General features: G+C 37.7%; 1 protein-coding gene across 3 annotated transcripts in view; it reads left to right on the plus strand.

Moving 5' to 3' along the window:
• The window catches only part of GDAP2 (ganglioside induced differentiation associated protein 2), a 71009-nt gene that overhangs the window by 3515 nt on the left and 47938 nt on the right, over nt 1-19556 (plus strand). For all 3 annotated transcript variants that reach the window (XR_009564284.1, XR_009564282.1, XM_030869208.2), the window contains exons 2-3: nt 5373-5615; nt 6555-6694. Coding sequence is in view for 1 of the 3 variants with exons in the window: in XM_030869208.2 (XP_030725068.2) it covers nt 5440-5615; nt 6555-6694 (316 nt within the window). In the remaining 2 variants the exon portion in view is untranslated. The remainder of the gene's footprint in view (nt 1-5372; nt 5616-6554; nt 6695-19556) is intronic.

The following is a 19556-nucleotide window of genomic DNA, read 5'->3' on the forward strand; positions in this document are numbered from 1 at the left end:
GCCATTAAATTTGCTCTACAGTAAGAGCTCTGAACATTACCTATTACTCATTTAACACTCAGTATCTTGTGTGTCACAATGACTTTTAAGATCTTGGAAGAAGATCCAACAAACTATACTGACAAGATGTGGTTGGACATATAGGAGAACCACCAGAGTGTACTGTCAAAGAAGATAATAGAGTTTCAGGGAGGGAATAATCAATAGTGGATGCAGCTAAAATTTGATTAGCTCTTAGACTTGACATTTGGAGAATTATTGTTGACCTTGAAAAAGCAGTTTTAGTATTGTTATAGAGATGGAAGCAGAACTGCAGTGGGTTGAATAAATGGAGGAAAAGGAAGTAGAGCTGCGAAACAGATTACTCTTAAAGTTAAATGGTGAAAAGAGGAGTTTGTTGGTATTCTGAAGAAATGGGGTAGGGAAAAAATTTGAGAGTAAGAGACTCAGGGGAAGGAGAGATCAGGTGTAGTGAAGGGATACTTGATGTTATTACATTCTCTTAGAGGAAAGCTAGTCAGGTGCAGTAAAATGCTTAAATGAAGGTGATTTGGCAGGCTTAAAAGTGTGGAATATACCCAAAAATCACTTGGAAGTTGGAAAGAGTGAGTGAAGATAGAGACATTTTGAGTTGGAGAGAAGTTAAGATAATTTCAACAATGACTTCTCTTTTCTCAGAGCATCAGGAAAAGAAGGAAGGCAATGTGATATGATGTAATGGAAATGGCATGGGTTTTAGTGCCAGCTGGTCTTTGATTTGGATCTCAAGGTACCACTTACTAGTTCTGTTACCTTGAGCTGATAATTGAACCTCTGGGTCTTGGTGCCCTCACTGTAAAATAAGTGTTCTGATACCTACTTTGCAGGATTATTGTAAGGATTAGAAAGCATATTTGTAACATATCTAATGCCCTGTGGTTCACTGTAACTTCCACAGTTGGCCTTCTTTTGTTCCTTTAGTGTCTTAGGCTCTTTCCTGCCTTAAGGCGCCCAGATGTACCTTTCCGCAGCCTGTAAAACTCTTCTACTTTTGGTCTCAACCCTCACTATCTGGAAGAGACATTCTCTGCCTCTTCAATTTAAATAGCTCCCCCACTTCTTTGTTGTAGGACACTTATCACAGATTTTAACTATGTATGTATTTCTACGATTATATCTTTGTGTGATTTTTGTGGAGCTATCTCTTCCATTAGACAGAGACTCAGCACTTAACAGTGCTTGAATGAATGAATGCCTGGGACATAATAGGGAAATAAGCATTTATTACCTCACAGTTTTTATGGGTCAGGAATTCAAAAGTTGCTTAGTCTTGTGGTTCTGGCTCAGGGTTTCTCATGAGGTTGTGGTCAAGATGTCAGCTGGGGCTGGAGGATCCAAGGTGATTCATTCCCATGTCTGTCAGTTCATGCTGGTTGTTGGCAGGAACTCTCAGTCTCTCCCCACAGGGGCTTTTCCATGAGCTTCATGAGTGTACCCATGTCACGAGAGCTCACTTCCCCAGAACAAGCAGTCCAAGAGAGCATGGCAGAAGCCACAATATCTTTTATGATCCATCCGTGGAAGTCACACACTGTCATTTCTGCAATATCCAGTTGGGTACACTGGCCAGCCTTATTCATTATGGGAGGCATCTACACAATGGCATTAATATCAGGAGGCAGGTATCATTGAAGGACATCTTGGAGGCTGTCTATCACAGATGCTGTGTGGAATAGCATAGAGTCATCCAAGAATTACTCAAAACAGTTTTCAGTTAGTGTTGATGGAGGGCCAAGCTAACATAGGAAACCATGTATTTGTTTTGACAGCAGAGAGAATAACTTCTGATTTTTTTTTTTTCCCTACTGGCGCAGGAGCAGATCAGAGAAAACAGATGTAGGCTTGATCTAGGTGTTAGGGATTAACAAGTCATTACAAGAGCAGACATTGAGATAAGTAAGAGTGTATCTTAATTCACCAATTTGTTTTTGGTTTATCTGATGCTCGTTAGAGAGTCTTTGACAGTGAGTGTCTTGGTCTTTGCCACACATGAAAACATCTCTTTATCTCAACAGTGGTGCAGGTGACTTTCACATTGGCTCTGAGAAAGTTATAACTTTTATTGTGCCTTGCTTGATGCCAGGTGCTCTGCTATGCAGTTTTTTTTTTAAAGATTCTTTTGATATGGACCATTTTTTTAAAGTCTTTATTGAATTTGTTACAATATTGCTTCTGTTTTATGGGGTTTTTTTGGTTTTTTGGCTGAGAGGCATGTGGGATCTTAACTCCCCAACCAGGGATCAAACCTGCACCCCCTGCATTGGAAGGCAGAGTCTTAACCACTGGATCACCAGGGAAGTCCCTGCTGTGCAATTTTAATACAGATTATATCATTTAATTCTCACAATAACCATAGTAGTACATTACTCCTATTTTAAAAATAAGAAAACTCTGGTTTAGAGTCAAGGATAATATGACTGTTAGGTGGTAGGTCCTCAACCCAAACTAAGGCCTTCTGATAACGGAGCCCAAGCTTTTACCATTCTGCTTCTGCCTCAAAGTGTAATTGCATATGGAAATATTTACCTTAAAATACTAAAGAAACCGGATTCAAAATTGTACGTACCTTATGATTTTACCTATCACAGAAAAAGGTAGGAACTACTTTTTGGTATCTTTCAAATGTTCTGTAAGTGAGTATTACTTAGAATTGGAAAGAAAAGTTATTTTAAAGAAGTGATTTAGCCCTGTAATTTGACATTCAAGTTTACAAAATGAAAACTAAGTTTGTTTTTAATGGACTTTTTAATATCATGGTTAAGAAATTTCAGCATGAGTTGTCACCAAAAACCTGTGGATAATTTTTTGAAATTATGAATTTCTGCAGGGTGTCGTTCCGTTGAGCTCAAGGCAGTTCAGCCATAGACAGTGAATGTAGCCTTCACTTGTACTCTGTTCAGCTTGTCCAGTTCCAGGCTGAATACTTGTGAACTGATCAACAGGACTTGTGGTTGCCTCTAGTTTCAAAGGCCAATTGGATGGACTAAACACCAACGTCTAGATAAAATTAGTTTATATATTTCAAAATAATATCAAAGGAGTACTTAGTAACAAATAAGAATAATTCTCCGATACAATTTTATCCTGATATGATCTACAAGGCCTTTCTGAAATTGTTATATAAATGAGCACATTTCCTACCACACAGTGTTGGTGCAGGAATTAGAATATTGTGTCAAATCCATCGTTCATTCCAATTAGTATCCCATGTCTCTCAGCAAGAAACAGCAAGATATTAGATATAGAAGGGCATGCTTTTTCTCCTTGACTCTTAACAAACATAAGGATCGTACAGAAAAGCTTCTCAGGAAGTTCACATACCAGCTGTCATTCCCTAATCATCTCTTTGCTCTTATGTATGTTCAGTGTTACCAGCTATCTCCAATTTACCAAACCGACTAATTAGTTCTTAGTCCTTACTCAACCTTTCAGTAGCATTTAACCCTAGATGATCCCTCTTGAGCATTCTGTCTAAAGTTACTTTCTTCACTTGGCTTTTAGGGTACCACACTTTCCAGATCTTCCATTCTTATCAATGCTTTTCTATCTCTTTTTTAAACTTTTCCTCTTTCCAGCCTCTAAATTTGGCCTTAGGACTGAGTCCTTGGATCTGTTCTCCATTTGCATTTTCTCTCTTGGTGGTCTTAAATACCATCCATAGGCTGAGACTTCCAAATTTATATCTTTAGCCTGACCTCTCCTCTGGGCTCTAGCCTCATGTAGCCAGCCAATTGCATGTTTGATATACATACTTGGGCATATAATGGGCATCTCAAACTAACAAAAGGAAAACATAAGGAAAAAAATACCTTGATTATTACTCCACCTGCAACCTACTCCAGTCTTTTCCTTCTCTATAAGTAGCATTACCGTCTATTTAATTGCTCAAGCAGGAAATCTAGGAGTAACCTTTGATTCTGTTCTTTTCCCTCACCCCCTCAGGTGCATTTAGAAAGTCTTGTTGACCTACCTTCAAAATTCATTCCAATTCTAACCATTCCTCACCACCTTCATCACCATCACCTAGATTACTCCAGTCGTTTTCTACTGGTCTCTGCGTTTACTCTTGCCCCCACTCAGTTTCACTGTAGCTAGAGTAATCTTTTCAAATATTTATATTAAGTCATTATCCTTATAGGGACCCTCTAATAGCTTACCCTCATTTACATTAAGATCTAAACTTCTTATCATGGCTTACAAACTAGATCATCTGGCCTTTCCTTGGCTCACCAACCTCATCACCTGCTACTCATTACCTAGCTCACTGTACTGTAGCCAAACCAGCCTCTATGCTCTTCTGGAATAGACCAAGCTCCTCCCTGCCCTTTTGGCCTTTGTACTTGCCATTCCCTCTGCCTGACGCACCCTCCAGAGCTTCACATGGCTTGCTCTCTCACTTTGTTTAGCTCTCTGCTCAGATAGAACCTTTTTCTTATAATACTCACTGCCTCTAGTCGTTCTGTTAGATACCTGCTTGCTTGTTTGTTTATCGTTTTTCATCTGCTTTCAAGGAAGCATCAGTTCTCTAAGGGTAGGGACTTGCTCTGTCTTATTCACTGTGTGTCCCCAGTAACTAGAACAATACCTGACACATAATAGCTGCTTATAAAGATTTATTGAATGAACGAATCTACCATTTTACTGAAATAGCTATCTGACTTACTGCCAAATGAAGTATCATGTTAAATTTCCCATGAGTTTCTGTGACTTAACACTACGTGTCTTCCTATCACCCTTCTCTTCTAATTTCTACATTTCTGTACAACCAAACTTATACCACATCGGTGTCTCATATACTATATTCTATAAATTTTCAAATCCTGTTAATTTTTCCTTTGTTGCCTCACAGATCTATGCCTTCCTCTCCATCTGTTTCTCTACATAGTTCAGACCTTTATCTCTTATTACCTGATTGCAGTAACCTCCCTGCTTCTCATCTTCCGTATTAGACTGAACTTTTTAAGTTGTTCATATTATCTTTGTATCTCTTGCAGCACCTGACACTCCCCCTACCCCGCCAATAGCAGACACTCAATGAATGTTGAATGAATAGTCCTGTGTTTCTGGAAAGTAGAACTGATGGGCTGTGTGATTATTTAAATGACTTTAATTCTTTGAAAATAATTTGTGTTTAAATAATCCCTCTTTCTTCCTGTTTAAAAAAGCCGTAGTAATTCATTGTACGTTTTGATTTTTTAATAGACTGTTTAAGTGACTATAATCACACAATGTACTATTGGAGCATTTCACAGCAGAGTTTTGTTTTTTACTCTAATAGAAGTAAAGTAATACCTGTGCTTCTCTATTAAAATGATTCTTTCTTTTCTCTTAAGCTAAAGTCTACAGTGAATATTGAATTGCTGAGGAATTTGGGAAAAGACAAGCTGAAGTTCCCATTCCATGGATCCCTTGGGTGCACCTTCCCAGTTTGTGGATGTGGATACACTACCAAGCTGGGGCAATTCTTGTGAAGAACAATTAACTACTTCTGATACTGCAGCTGAAACATATCAGGAAGAGACTATTAGATCACCTTTTCTTTACAATAAGGATATCAATGGAAAAGTGGTTCTCTGGTAATTCCTTGGTTAAATCATATCATGATGTAATAATACTTTCTCATAATTCCTTCTAATTTCTTTTCTTCATGTTTTTTTCTGAACTCTTTTTTGTGAACTCTTGTATTATTGAAATATTACTTTGCATACACATTTACAGCTTTATTGAGACTTAATTAACTTACAATAAACTGCATATATTTAAAGTGTACAGTTTGGTAAATTTTGACATGTATACACCCATGAACCCATCACCAGAATCAAGATAGTGAATATATTTATCACCCCGGAAGTTTTTTTGTGTCCCTTGGTAATCCCTCTCTCTTGCCCCTCCCTGCCTCAACATCCCCAAGCAATCATTCATCTTTCTGTCACTATAGATTAGTATGCATTTTCTAGAGCGTTACATAAATGGAATCGTGTACTCTTTTTTCAGTCTGGCCTCTTTCATTCAACACAGTTATTTGAAAGTTCGTCTATGTTGTTGCACGTAGCAGTAGTAGTACATTTCTGTTTTTAAAAAAAGCTTTAGAGATGTAATTCATATACCATACAAATGCACTAGTTTACATTGTACAAGTCAGTGGTTTTTAGTATATTCACAAAATTGTGCAGCCATCACCAGAGTCAATTTTAGAACATTTTCATCACCCCAAAGTCCTGTTCCCATTAGCTGTCACTCCCCATCTCACACACATCTCTTATGTAAGAAGCAAAGGAATGACATGATGGTTTTGTGGGTTTCAGGGTTACAGCAATTGCGTTCAAGATCTATCTGCGATGCCATATTAGCCTTTCTGAATCAGGAACAACTTTTTACTATTGCTTAAGCTTGTGAACTGGTAAAACCAATGTTGTGAAGGGAGTGAAGATAGAATGTTTTGAAATGATTAGAAACTAGCTTTCTTATCTGCCTCCTCTTCCCCACACTTGCTCTTATTTATTTATTTTCCTTAGGAAAGGAGATGTGGCATTACTGAACTGTACAGCTATTGTGAATACCAGCAATGAAAGTCTTACTGATAAGAATCCTGTGTCAGAAAGTATCTTCATGCTTGCAGGGCCTGATTTGAAGGAGGACCTCCAGAAACTTAGAGGTGAGTGAATTTTCTTAGGTATGTTAGTGCTTAGGAAACATTTATTTTGATGTTTGAAGAAGTATATTTTGCGTGTAAGTGAGAAACTAAGTAGATGTAGCTCTTTTGTTGTTGTTAAAACTAAATAAATACAGCCTTTGAAAAACCTATAATGTGTTAGAAGCTGAGTGCTGAGACTTTACTTGGTAAAACCCCTCTGTCGTGTACCTGAATTTTAAAATGACAGTCATCATAGCCAGTTAGATTTTTGGTAACATTTTCTTGGCTGTATAATGTCTTGCACCGATGAGCCTTATAAAACAACTATTCTTTATCTAAACTGAAAATTTTTTATTGAGTTTTGATATTGACAGAATTTTTTTATATACCTCCTGGACATAGAGTGTCACACTTCTGAAATGAAATTGACTTACTGGTAAAAACCAAGTGTGTTCTGGGTTAATTCTGTACTTTCTTTTTTTTTTTTTTAAACCAGTACATTCTTCTTCTGGGAATATTTCTTTGGAATTGGAGACAGGAGGAGTCCTGTTTGTTCAGAATCTTGTTTACCTTATTTGCATTTATTTTCTTAACTTACCAATCTCACAACTTTTTGTTATTATTATTTGTGTGTAAAGGGAATATTGTGAAATTCAATTATCCCATTTTATAAAAAATATTTTTGAAATACAGCAATTTTTCTTAAAATGTAAACAGCAAATCCCACCTATATAAAAAAAATCTTTGTTTCTTAGACGTCTACAAACAATTGGTTTTTAACCTAATAAAGATATTAGGATTTGAACAGGATCATTTATAATGCTGACCATGAAAGAAGAGATAAAGAGAGAAGAATTGTTTATCTGATCAAGAAACTGAACTTTGTGAGGGTAGATGTGGGAAAAAGCCCTCAGTTTAACTAAAAACATGATGCCATGAAGAATATGTAGAAATTATAATATGTATTAGAGATAATACTGAGAAGTTCTTTGATATAAGTAACAGAGAAACTGGTCTGGAAAAATTCCCAATGAGCGCACACGCTCACTTACACCTTAGAGCTGGACTTATGAATTAAAAAAATATAAAATTTAAGTATACAAAATAAAAACTCAATTTTTAGCAGCATATGTTTGGAGGGTCTCCAAGCTGGGGTTCATATTATAACTCTGTCCTTTACTAACTGTGTTACTTAGGACCAGTTACTTCACCTCTGAGCCTGAGTTTCCTTATCTCTAAAATGGGGATGATGATAGTCCCTATCTTAGTTCCTGACACATAACAAGAGCTCAATGAGTATTTGAGGATGGAAAAAATTAATTTCATGAAGAATAAATTAAATAATGGACATTAAGTGCTAGGCACATCCTCAGTGTTCAGTGTTATTGCTGGTGCTGGTTACACTCCTCAGTTGTATTGCTTAATGAACCAGTGCCACCCTGAAGAGAGATTATTAAGGATGCACTGAAGGGCTGAGTACTTAATTCTGTCCTCTTTTTACATGCTTAACAACAACTTAGTAAATGATTACAAAGTATGACTTACCAAATTTGTAGATGATAAAAAGCTGGGAGGATTTATAGGAGACATTGGATGATAGACTAAAGATTTTGAAATATCCGAACCGACTGGAAGTATGAGCCAAAGAAATGAAAAAATCAACAAGGATGAATATAAAGGTCTTGCAGTAAGTTGAAAACATCAATTACCCAAGTTCAGGATGGGGAAGCCCAGTCTGACAATACTTTTTATATAAGAATTTGCTTTCTCAGTAAAATGGCATTATCATCTCCTCCATTTTTCATGCAAAAAAACTTTAGCATTAACACTTTCCTCTTCCTTATTCCCCACATAAAGTCTGTCATCAAGCCCTAAATAGATCTTGAATCTCTCTGTATTACCACCACCTCCAGCCTAGCCTGTGCTGCGTCATCCCCTGCCTGGACTACAGCCATTGCCTCCCTCCCAATTGGTCTCCTACAACCATTCTTTACTTGAATCTGTTTTCCACACGTAGTAAGTATTTGCTTTTTAAACTGTAAATCCCTTCTCATTACTCCCCTGCTTCAAACCATTTAGTGGCCTCTCATTACACTTTAAGTCCTAACTCCTTAAACTGTTCTCCAAGTTCTTGCAAGATCTCACTCACTTACTTCCAGGTCCCCTTTTACCTTCCTCAATGTACTTGAACCAGACTGATCTCTCATTGCCTTGTCATCCAGCTCCTTTTCAATTTTGCATGTGCTGTTGTTCTTTCTCTCAATTCTTAACTCTTAATCTTAAGTCTTTGCTTATATCTCTTCCTCAAAGCACTTCTTCCTTTCACTTCAGAATCGCTCATGGTATATGCTCCCAACCTGTGGTACTTCTCTTTGGTGCTCTTAGCACAATTGTAATTTTGTAAATTGTTTATATAATTATTATGTCCCCGTTAAACTTTGAACTCCTTGAGGACAGGAACCATATGTCTTATTGGCCTCCATGTTCCCAGTACCAAGTATAGTAAAGGCATCCTTTCAGTAGCTGATAAATGAATGAATAGAAGTTCCCTGGGATTTTAACTGACTAGACTCCGAGATGATAATGCATCATTTCTACTGAAAACACTAACAGTATCAGATGCATCATTGCACAGCATCACAAGTGAAGGTTTGTAATCAGCTTAAAATAAACTGTTATATTTATAAGATGTTTAATGTAAACCTCATGGTAACCACAAAGAATAAAACCTATGATAGATACAAAAAAGATAAAGAGAAAGGAGTTAAAGCATATCAGTTTTAAAAAAAAATTAAAGTAAGACAGCAAGAGAGGAACAAAGGATAGGAGACTTAAAAAAATACTCAGAAAACAATTAACAAAATGACAGTAATTACCTATTAATAATTATTTTAAATGCTAAAGGACTAGATTCTCCAACCAAAAGACACAGAGGGGATGAAGGATAAAAAAAAAAAAAAAGAAAAAGAGTCCAACAATATGCTGCCTACAAGAGACTCACTTTAGCTTTAATGACACATACAGGCTGGAAGTGAATGGATAAAAAAAGATATTCCATGCAAATGGAAACCAAAAGAGAGTAAGAGTGGCTATACTTACATCAGATAAAATAGACTTTCAGTCAGAATTGGTCACAAGAGACAGAGGTCACTATATGGTCCAGGGGTCAATTCATCAAGAGAATATAACAATTGTAAATATATGTGCACCCAACATTGAAGCACCTAAGTATTTAAGGCAAATATTAATAGAACTGAATGGAGAAATAGATGGAAATACAGTAATAATTAGGGACCTCAATACCCCACTATAAATATTGGATAGATCATCCAGACAGAAAATTAGTAAGGAAACAGAAGGCCTGAATAACACTATGGTCCAAATGAACCTAAGACATATACAGAATATTCCATCCAACAGCGCCAGAATATACATTCTCCTCAAGCATACATGGGACATTCTCCATGATAAATCATATTGGGCCAGAAAGCAAATCTTATCAAATTTAAGAAGACTGAGGTCATGTCAGGAATCTTTTCTAACCACAGTTGTGTGAAACTAGAAATCAATAACAAAAAGAAAATGAAAAAAATCACAAATATGTGGAAATTTAACAGTATGCTCCTGAAAAACCATTGGATCAAAGAAGAAATCAGAAGGGAAATCAGAAATTATCTTGAGACAATGAAAAGGAAAATACAACATGCAAAACTTATGGGATGTAAAAAAAAAAAATGTTTTAAACCAGTTCTAAGAGAAATTTATATCACTAAGTGCCTACATTAGAAGAAAAGAACAGTTCAAACAACCTAATTTTAAACCTCAAGGAGTTAGAAAAAAAAGGTCAATCTAAGCCTATAGTTAGCAGAGGGAAGGAAATAGTAAATATTAGAGCAGAAATAAAAGAAATAGAAACTAGAAAGACAATAGGAAAAAAGCAACAAAAAGAGTTGGCTTTTAAAGAAGAGACAAATGTTTAGCTAGACTAACCATGGGGAAATAAAGGACTCAAAATTCTAAATGAAAGTGGAGATATTACAGCTAACACCATAGAAAGACAAAAGATTATAAGAGACTACTATGAACAATTATTTGCCAACATATTGGATAACCTAAAAGAAACAGATAACTTCCTAGCAAACATGCAACCTAACAAGACTGAACCATGATGGAACAGAAAATCTGAACAGACGAAAGGAGTAAGGAGACTTGAATCAACAATCAAAAACTTTCCAACAAAAATAAGCCCACAACCTGATGGCTTCCCCGGTGAATTCTACCATACATATACATATAGAGAAGAATTAATACCAATTCTTCTCAATTTCTTCTGTGAAAAAGTTTAAGAGGAGTGAACGCTTCCAAATTCATTTGACAGGGACAGCACTACCCCGATATCAAAGCCAGATAAGGATGCTACAAGAAGAGAGATTCAAGATGGCAGAGGAGTAAGTGGACATGGAGTTCATCTCTCTCTACAGATGCATCAGGAATACATCTGTAGATGCAACAGTTCTCACATAACACTGGCTGAAAACAGTTCTCACAGAACACTGGCTGAAAACTAGCAGAAGACCTTGGACACTGGAAAGGACTATTAAAGATCCCTGCATAACTGTGTAGGACAGAAAAAAGAAGGGAGAAAGAGAAGGAGAGGAAGTAGGACAGGACCTGCACTCTGGGTCGGGGGAGCTGAAGCAGAGGAGAGATGCCCGAATTTGGGGAAACCCCATCTCCGACGGGGAAATCGATTGGGACAGAAGGGCAGCATTTGAGGCTGTCAGAAGAAGGTGAAGCGGCCAATCTGTGGCAGACGGGACAGAGTGAGAAGTACACAGATGGTCCATACCTCAGCCCTATGTGCCCCGGACTGGGATGTATATTCACAGGTGTGCAAGGGGGCTGAGAGCTGGTGCATGGGGATTGGAGAACAGGCCCAGAGTGAGAACTGCTGTGGGCTGTGGGGAGATGGACTGAGGGGACAGGAGGGAGGAAATCTGCAGCAGGGAATGCCTGTGGAGGAAGACTGGACTGCCATGGAAGCAGGGCGCTATTGCTGAGTCACAAGAGGGGGGAGGAGCCACCATTGTAACCTCTCTCTCCCTACATGCCAGTGCCTGCTGACGACAGTAAAAGAAGCCCACTCAAGGCTGGCTCTGTGCGCTGGCTGCCGAGCAATAAACAAAGCCCCATGAGGGCTGGCCCTCACGTGCTGGCTGCAGGGCAGAAAAACCCTCTCAGGGCTGGCCCTTGCACACCTGCTGCCAGGTGCCAGAAAAACCCTGGCCAGGGCTGGCCCTCATGTGCCTTATGCCGGGCGCCAGAAAAGGCCCTCACTACGACCATATCTCTTGTGCCTGTGGCTGGCAGCTTCCCTGTGCATTTGGGGCTGTAAGGGCTCCCATGATCCAAGCAGTCTTACCACCTCTGCACCTGGTCCTCACGGGGGCAGACCCTAGAGCTCCAAGGCAGCCTCAGGACCAGACTCCTGTGGGTGGACCACGCGCAGAGGTGGGAATGAAACCAGAGCTGAACCCCCGGGACGGGGTGACTAAGGAAGATCAAAAATCCTTCCATCAGCTGTACAAGCTGCAGACTAAATCCCTGCAATCAGCTAGGTAGATCCTGCATCTAAGGAATATCTGAGTAGACAATGAGTGTTCCCACAAATGAAAATGGTCTAGCTCTGGCAGCTGTGGACGTTGGGGGCAGCACATGCAGGAATTGGGCCAGATCATAGTCTGAGTGGTGCCCACAGGGCCCACAGAAGGTCTAGAGACCAGCCCAGAGGCAGAGGAGAGCCTCTTGGGGAGGCGGAGGTGGGCTCTAGCTCACGGCATATGCAAGGACACTTACAGCAGAGATGCCAGGGACACATAATTATTGCTATTAATTTCATTATGTTTTGATTCATTCTGTTCTTGGTTCTAGCTTTTTTTTGTTGGTTTTTTTTTTGGTTTTAGGGTTTTTTTTGGTTTTTTTGTTTTTTACTCTTTTGGGATCTCCATGTTTTATAACATATTTTTACTTTCTATTTTTTTTATACATTTCTGTTTTTACTTTTCTGTGTTCTTTTCCCTAATTTTTTTCCTTTTTCTTTAATAAATTTTTCTTTTTTTAATGTATATATTTCTGTTTCTACTTTGCTTTTCTGTTGTCTGTGTTTTTTCCCTTTTTATTTTATTGTTATTTTTTAATCATTTTTATAAGTTCTGTTTCCTTGCTTTATTCTTTAGTGGTCACACTGCTTTGGTTTTGTTTTTAGGTTATGTGTTTTTGTTCGTTTTAATCCTAATTGTTTGATTTCATTTTTGAGTTCTTCCGTTTGTCTGGTTGTTCTGTTTTTGTTTCTTTTACGTGTGTTTGTGTTCCTTGTTTCTCTTTTTGTTTGATTTTGTTTTTACCATTTCTCCAGGGTTTTGTTTGTCTTTTTTTTCTAAAATATACTTTCTATTTTTTTTATATTTGTTTCTACATTGCTTTTCTGTTGTTCTGTCATCTTTCCCCTTTCTCTTTTTCTTTTTTTATATCATTTTTGTCAGTTCTGTTTCTTTGCTTCATTCTTCAGTTGGCACTCTGCTTTGGTTTTGTTTCTTGGTTTTTGTCACCTTTCTTCTTAATTGTTTGATTTCATTCTTGGGTTCTTTTGTTTGTCTGGTTGTTCTCTTGCTATTTGATTTATTTGGTTCTATTTTTCTTTCTTTTGTGTGTGTGTGTGCTTCCTTGTTTCTGTTTCTGATTGTTTGATTTTAATTTATAGCATTTGTCTGGGGTTTTGTTAGTTTTTTTTTTTTTTTAATCCCCTTTATTGCCGGGATGAGCGACTTGTGGGGTCTTGGTCCCTTGACCAGAAGTTGGGCCAGAGGCTCTGGAGTGGGAGCACTGAGTCCAGGGTGCTGGAACACTACAGAATTCCCGGCTCCAAGGAAGATTAATCACTGAGAGATGTCACGGAAGCCTCCATCTGAATCCAAGACCCATCTCCACCCAACTGCCAGCAGCTCCCAGCTGCTCCCAGCAAACAACAAACAAGACAGGAACACAAACCCACCCATCAGCACACAGACTACCTAAACTCATACTAAGCTCACAGACACCCCAAAACACACCACCTGACCTGGCCTTGCTCATCAGTGGAAAAAAGACTCAGCTCCACCCACCAGAGCGCAGGCATCAGTCCTTCCTATCAGGAAGCCTACACAAGACACTGGACCAACCTTAACCACTGGGGGCAGAGAACAGAAGCAAGAGGAACTATGATCCTGCAGCCTAGGGAAAGGAGACCTCAAACACTGTAAATTAGGTAAAATGAGAACACAGAGAAATATCTTACAGGTAAAGAAGCAAGGTAAAAGCCCACAAGACCAAATAAATAAAGAGGAAATAGGCAAACTACCTGAAAAAGAATTCAGAGTAATGATAGTAAAGATGATCCACAATCTAGAAAATAGAATAGAGAAAATACAAGAAACATTTAACAAGGACCTAGAAGAACCAAAGAGCAAACAAACAGTAATGAACAACACAATAACTGAAATTAAAAATAGTCTAGAAGGAATCAATAGCAGAATAACTGAGGCAGAAGAACAGATAAGTGAGCTGGAAGATAGAATGGTGGAGATAACTGCCACAGAGCAGATTAAGAGAAAAGAATGAAAATGGAGGACAGTCTCAGAGACCTCTGGGACAACATTAAGCACACCAACATTCGAATTATAGGTGTCCCAGTAGAAAAAGAAAAAAAGAAAGAGTCTGAGAAAATATTTGAAGCGATTAGAGTTGCAAACTTCCCCAACACAGGAAAAGAAGTAGTCAGTCAAGTCCAGGAAGCACAGAGAGTCCCATACAGGATAAACCCAAGGAGAAACATGTCAAGACATGTATTAATCAAACTAATAAAGAGGAAACCCAAAGAAAAAATATTAAAAGCATCAAGGGAAAAGCAGCAAATAACATACACGGGAATCCCCATAAGGTTAACAGCTGATCTTTCAGCAGAAACTCTACAGACCAGAAGGGAGTGGCAAGATATATTTATAGTAATGAAAGGGAAAAACCTACAACCAAAATTACCCAGGAAGGATCTCATTCAGATTGAACAGATAAGTTAAAACCTTTACAGACAAGGAAAAGTTAAAAGAATTCAGCATCACCAAACCAGCTTTACAACAAATGCTAAAGGAACTTCTCTAGGCAGGAAATACAAGAGAAGGAAAAGTCTTAACACAAACAAACCCAAAACAATTAAGAAAATGGAAATAGGAACATACATATCGATAATTACCTTAAATGTAAATGGATTAAATGCCCCAGACAAAAGACACAGACTGGCTGAATGGATACAAAAACAAGATCCATATATATGCTGTCTACAAGAGACCCACTTCACACCTAGGGACACATAAAGACTGAAAGTGAAGTTATGGAAAAAGATATTCCGTGCAAATGGAAGTCGAAAGAGAGCTGGGATAATAATACTCATATTAGAAAAAATAGACTTTAAAATAAAGACTACTACAAGAGACCAGGAAGGACAATGATCAAGGGATCAATCCAAGAAGATGTTACAATTGTAAATATCTATGCACCCAGCATAGGAGCACCTCAATCCATAAGGCAAATGCTAACAGCCATAAAAGGGGAAATCAACAGTAACACAATAATAGTAGGTGACTTTAACACCCCACTTACACCCATGGACTCATCATCCAAACAGAAAATAAATAAGGAAATGCAAGCTCTAAATGACACATTAGACCAGATGGACTTAATTTGATATTTATAGGACATTCCATCCAAAACCAATATAATATGCTTTCTTCTCAAGTAGACACAGAACATTCTCCAGGATAGATAACATCTTTGGTCACAAATCAAGCCTTGGTAAATTTAAGAATATTGAAATATCAGGCATCTTTTCCAACCACAATGCTGTGAGACTAGATATCAATTACAGGAAAAAAACTGTAAAAAATACAAACACATGGAGGCTAGACAATAAGCTACTAGACAACCAAGAGATCACTGAAGAAGTCAAAGAGGAAATTAAAAAATACCTAGAAACAAATGACAATGAAAACATGACGACTCAAAACCTATGGGATGCAGCAAAAGCAGTTCTAAGAGGGAAGTTTACAGCAATACAATCCTACCTCAAAAAACAAGAAAAATCTCAAATAACCTAAAGCAGTTAGAGAAAGAAGAACAAAAAAACCCCAAATTTAGCAGAAGGAGAGAAATCATACAGATCAGATCAGAAATAAATGAAAAAGAAATGAAGGAAACAGTAGCAAAGATCAATGAAACTAAAAGCTGGTTCTTTGAGAAGGTAAACAAAATTGATAAACCATTAGCCAGACTCATCAGGAGAAAAAAGGGAGAAGACTCAAATCAACAGAATTAGAAATGAAAAAGGAGAAGTAATAGTGACACTGCAGAAATACAAAGGATCATGAGAGACTACTACAATCAACTATATGCCAATAAAATGGGCAACCTGGAGGAAATGGACAAATTCTTAGAAAAGTATAACCTTCCAAGACTGATCCAGGAAGAAATAGAAACCATGAACAGACCAATCACAAGCACTAAAATTGAAACTGTGATTAAAAATCTTCCAATAAACAAAAGCCCAGGACCAGATGGTTTCACAGGTAAATTCTATCAAACATTTTGAGGAGAGCTAACATCTGTCCTTCTCAAACTCTTCCAAAATATAGCAGGGGGAGGAACACTCCCAAACTCATTCTATGAGGCTACCGTCACCCTGATACCAAAACCAGACAAAGATGTCACGAAAAGAACTACAGGCCAATATCATTGATGAACATAGATGCAAAAATCTTCAACAAAATAATAGCAAACAGAATCCCGCAGCACACTAAAAGGATCATACACCATGATCAAGTGGGGTTTATCCCATGAATGGAAGGATTCTTCAGTATATGCAAATCAATCAATGTGATACACTATATTAACAAACTGAAGGATAAAAACCATAGGAAAATCTCATTAGATGCAGAAAAAGCTTTCAACAAAATTCAACACCCATTTATGATAAAACTCTCCAGAAAGTAGGCATAGAGGGAACCTACCTCAACATAATAAAGGCCATATATGACAAACCCACTGCCAACATCATTCTCAATGGTGAAAAACTTAAAGCATTTCCTCTAGATCAGGAACAAGACAAGGTTGCCCACTCTCACCACTATTATTCAACATAGTTTTGGAAGTTTTAGAGCAATCAGAGAAGAAAAAGAAATAAAAGGAATACAAATTGGAAAAGAAGAAGTAAAACTGTCACTCTTTCCAGCTGACATGATACTATACATAGAAAATCCTAAAGATGCTACCAGGTAACTACTAGAGCTAATCAATGAATTTGGTAAAGTAGCAGGATACAAAATTAATGCACAGAAATCTCTTGCATTCCGAAGACTATAGAGACTGAGGTTCATAATATTAGAGATGAGAAGGAGGAAGACAATATATTAATGGTGTAAAGCAATATGGTTATTATCCTAAGGATGGCAGTTGGCTGTTTGCCATTTAACTGAATACAAAGTAGGAAAATTGGGGCCTACGATACAGAATGGTGAGTAGAGGACAAGTAAGTTGTTCCCATGATATTTGCACACACTAGACTCTTGCTGCATTAGTTGAATGAAAACATACATGAATTAATGAGCAAATGTGGAATAATTTCCTAGTATTTATGTTTCTTGAACATTGGGTTATTACTGAGAGGGGTTGCAAAACTCTTTTATCTGGTGAAATGAAAAGAACAGAGATGTAATTAAAGAGGGGCCTTAAACTGTCAAAAAAAAATTCTTTCTCCACAAAAAAAAAAAAAAAAAGAAATCTCTTGCATTCCTATACACTAACAACAAAAATATCAGAAAGAGAAATCAAAGAAACACTCCCATTTACTATTGCAGCAAAAAGAATAAAATACCTAGGAATAAACCTACCTAAGGAGGCAGAAGATGTGTATGCAGAAAACTATAAGACACTGATGAAAGAAATCAAAGACAATACAAACAGGTGGAAAGGTATACCATGTTCTCGGACTGGAAGAATCAACATTGTGGAAATGACTATACTACCCAAAGCAACCAACAGATTCAATGCAATCCCTATAAAATTACCAATGGCATTTTTCACAGAACTAGAACAAAAAGTTTTACAATTTGTATAGAAACACGAAAGACCCCGAATAGGCAAAGCAATCTTGAGGAAGAAAAATGGAGCTGGAGGAATCAGGCTCCCTGTTTTCAGACTATACTACAAAGGTACTCTAATCAAGACAGTAGGGTACTGGTACAAAAACAGAAATATAGATCAATGGAACAGTATGGAAAGCCCAAAGAGAAACCCACGCACATCTGGCTACCTTATCGTTGACAAAGGAGGCAAGAATATACGATGGAGAAAAGACGGCCTCTTCAATAAGTAGAGCTGAGAAAACTGGACAGCTACATGTAAAAGAATGAAATTAGAACACTTCCTAACACCATACACAAAAATAAACTCAAAGTGGATTGAAGACCTAAGTGTAAGGCCAGGCACTGTAAAACTCTTCGAGGAAAACATAGGCACAACACCCTTTGATATAAATCACAGCAAGGTGTTTTTTTGACCTCCCCCAGAGTAATGGAAATAAAATAACAAATAAATGGGACCTAAGGAAACTTAAAAGCTTTAGCACAGCAAAGGAAACCATAAACAAGACAAAAAGACAGGCCTCAGAATGGAAGAAAATATTTGCAAATGAATCAACTGACAGAGGGTTAATCTCCAAAATACAGAAGTGGCTCATGCAGCTCAATATCAAAAAAACAAACAACCCAGTCCAAAAATGGGCAGAAGACCTAAATGGACATTTCTCCAAAGAAGACATACAGATTACCAACAAACACATGAAAAGATGCTCAGCATCACTAATCATTAGAGAAATGCAAATCAAAACCACAATGAGGTATCACCTCACACCCGTCACAATGGCCATCATCAAAAAATCTACAAACAATAAATGCTGGAGAGGGTGTGGAGAAAGGAAACCCTATTGCACTGTTGACGGGAATGTAAATTGATACAGCCACTATGGAGAACAGTATGGAGTATAGTTTTCCTTAAAAAACTAAAATAAGTACTACCATATGACCCAGCAATCCCACTACTGGGCATATACCCTGAGAAAACCATAATTCAAAAAGAGACATCTATCCCAATGTTCACTGCAGCTCTGTTTACAATAGCTAGGATATTGAAGCAACCTTTGTGTCCATCGACAGATGAATGGATAAAGAAGATGTGTCACATGTATACAATGGAATATTACTCAGCCATAAAAAGGAATGAATTGAATTATTTGTAGTGAGGTGGATGGACCTAGAGTCTGTCATACAGAGTGAAGTAACTCAGAAAAAGAAAAACAAATAGTGTATGCTAACACACATATATGGAATCTAAAAAACGGTACTGATGAACCTAGTGGCAGGACAGGAATAAAGGACCAGACGTAGAGAATGGACTTGAGAACACGGGGGGAAGGGGAAACTGGGATGAAGTGAGAGAGTTGCATTGACATATATACACTACCAAATGTAAAATGGATGGCTGTTGGGAAGCAGCTGCATAGCACAGGGAGATCAGTTCGATGCTTTGTGACGACGTAGAGTGGGATAAGGAGGGTGGGAGGGAGGCTGAGGAGGGAGGGGATATGGGGATATATGTATACTTATAGCTGATTCACTTTGTTGTGCAACAGAAACTAACACAACATTGTAAAGCAACTATACTCCAATAAAGATATTAAAAAAATAAAAATTAATTCTAAAATAACGTTCCTATGAAAGGAATCATTAGTAGTTATAGTTTT

Source organism: Globicephala melas, chromosome 1 (assembly GCF_963455315.2).
Source record: "Globicephala melas chromosome 1, mGloMel1.2, whole genome shotgun sequence".
Taxonomy (NCBI): Eukaryota; Metazoa; Chordata; class Mammalia; order Artiodactyla; family Delphinidae; genus Globicephala; species Globicephala melas.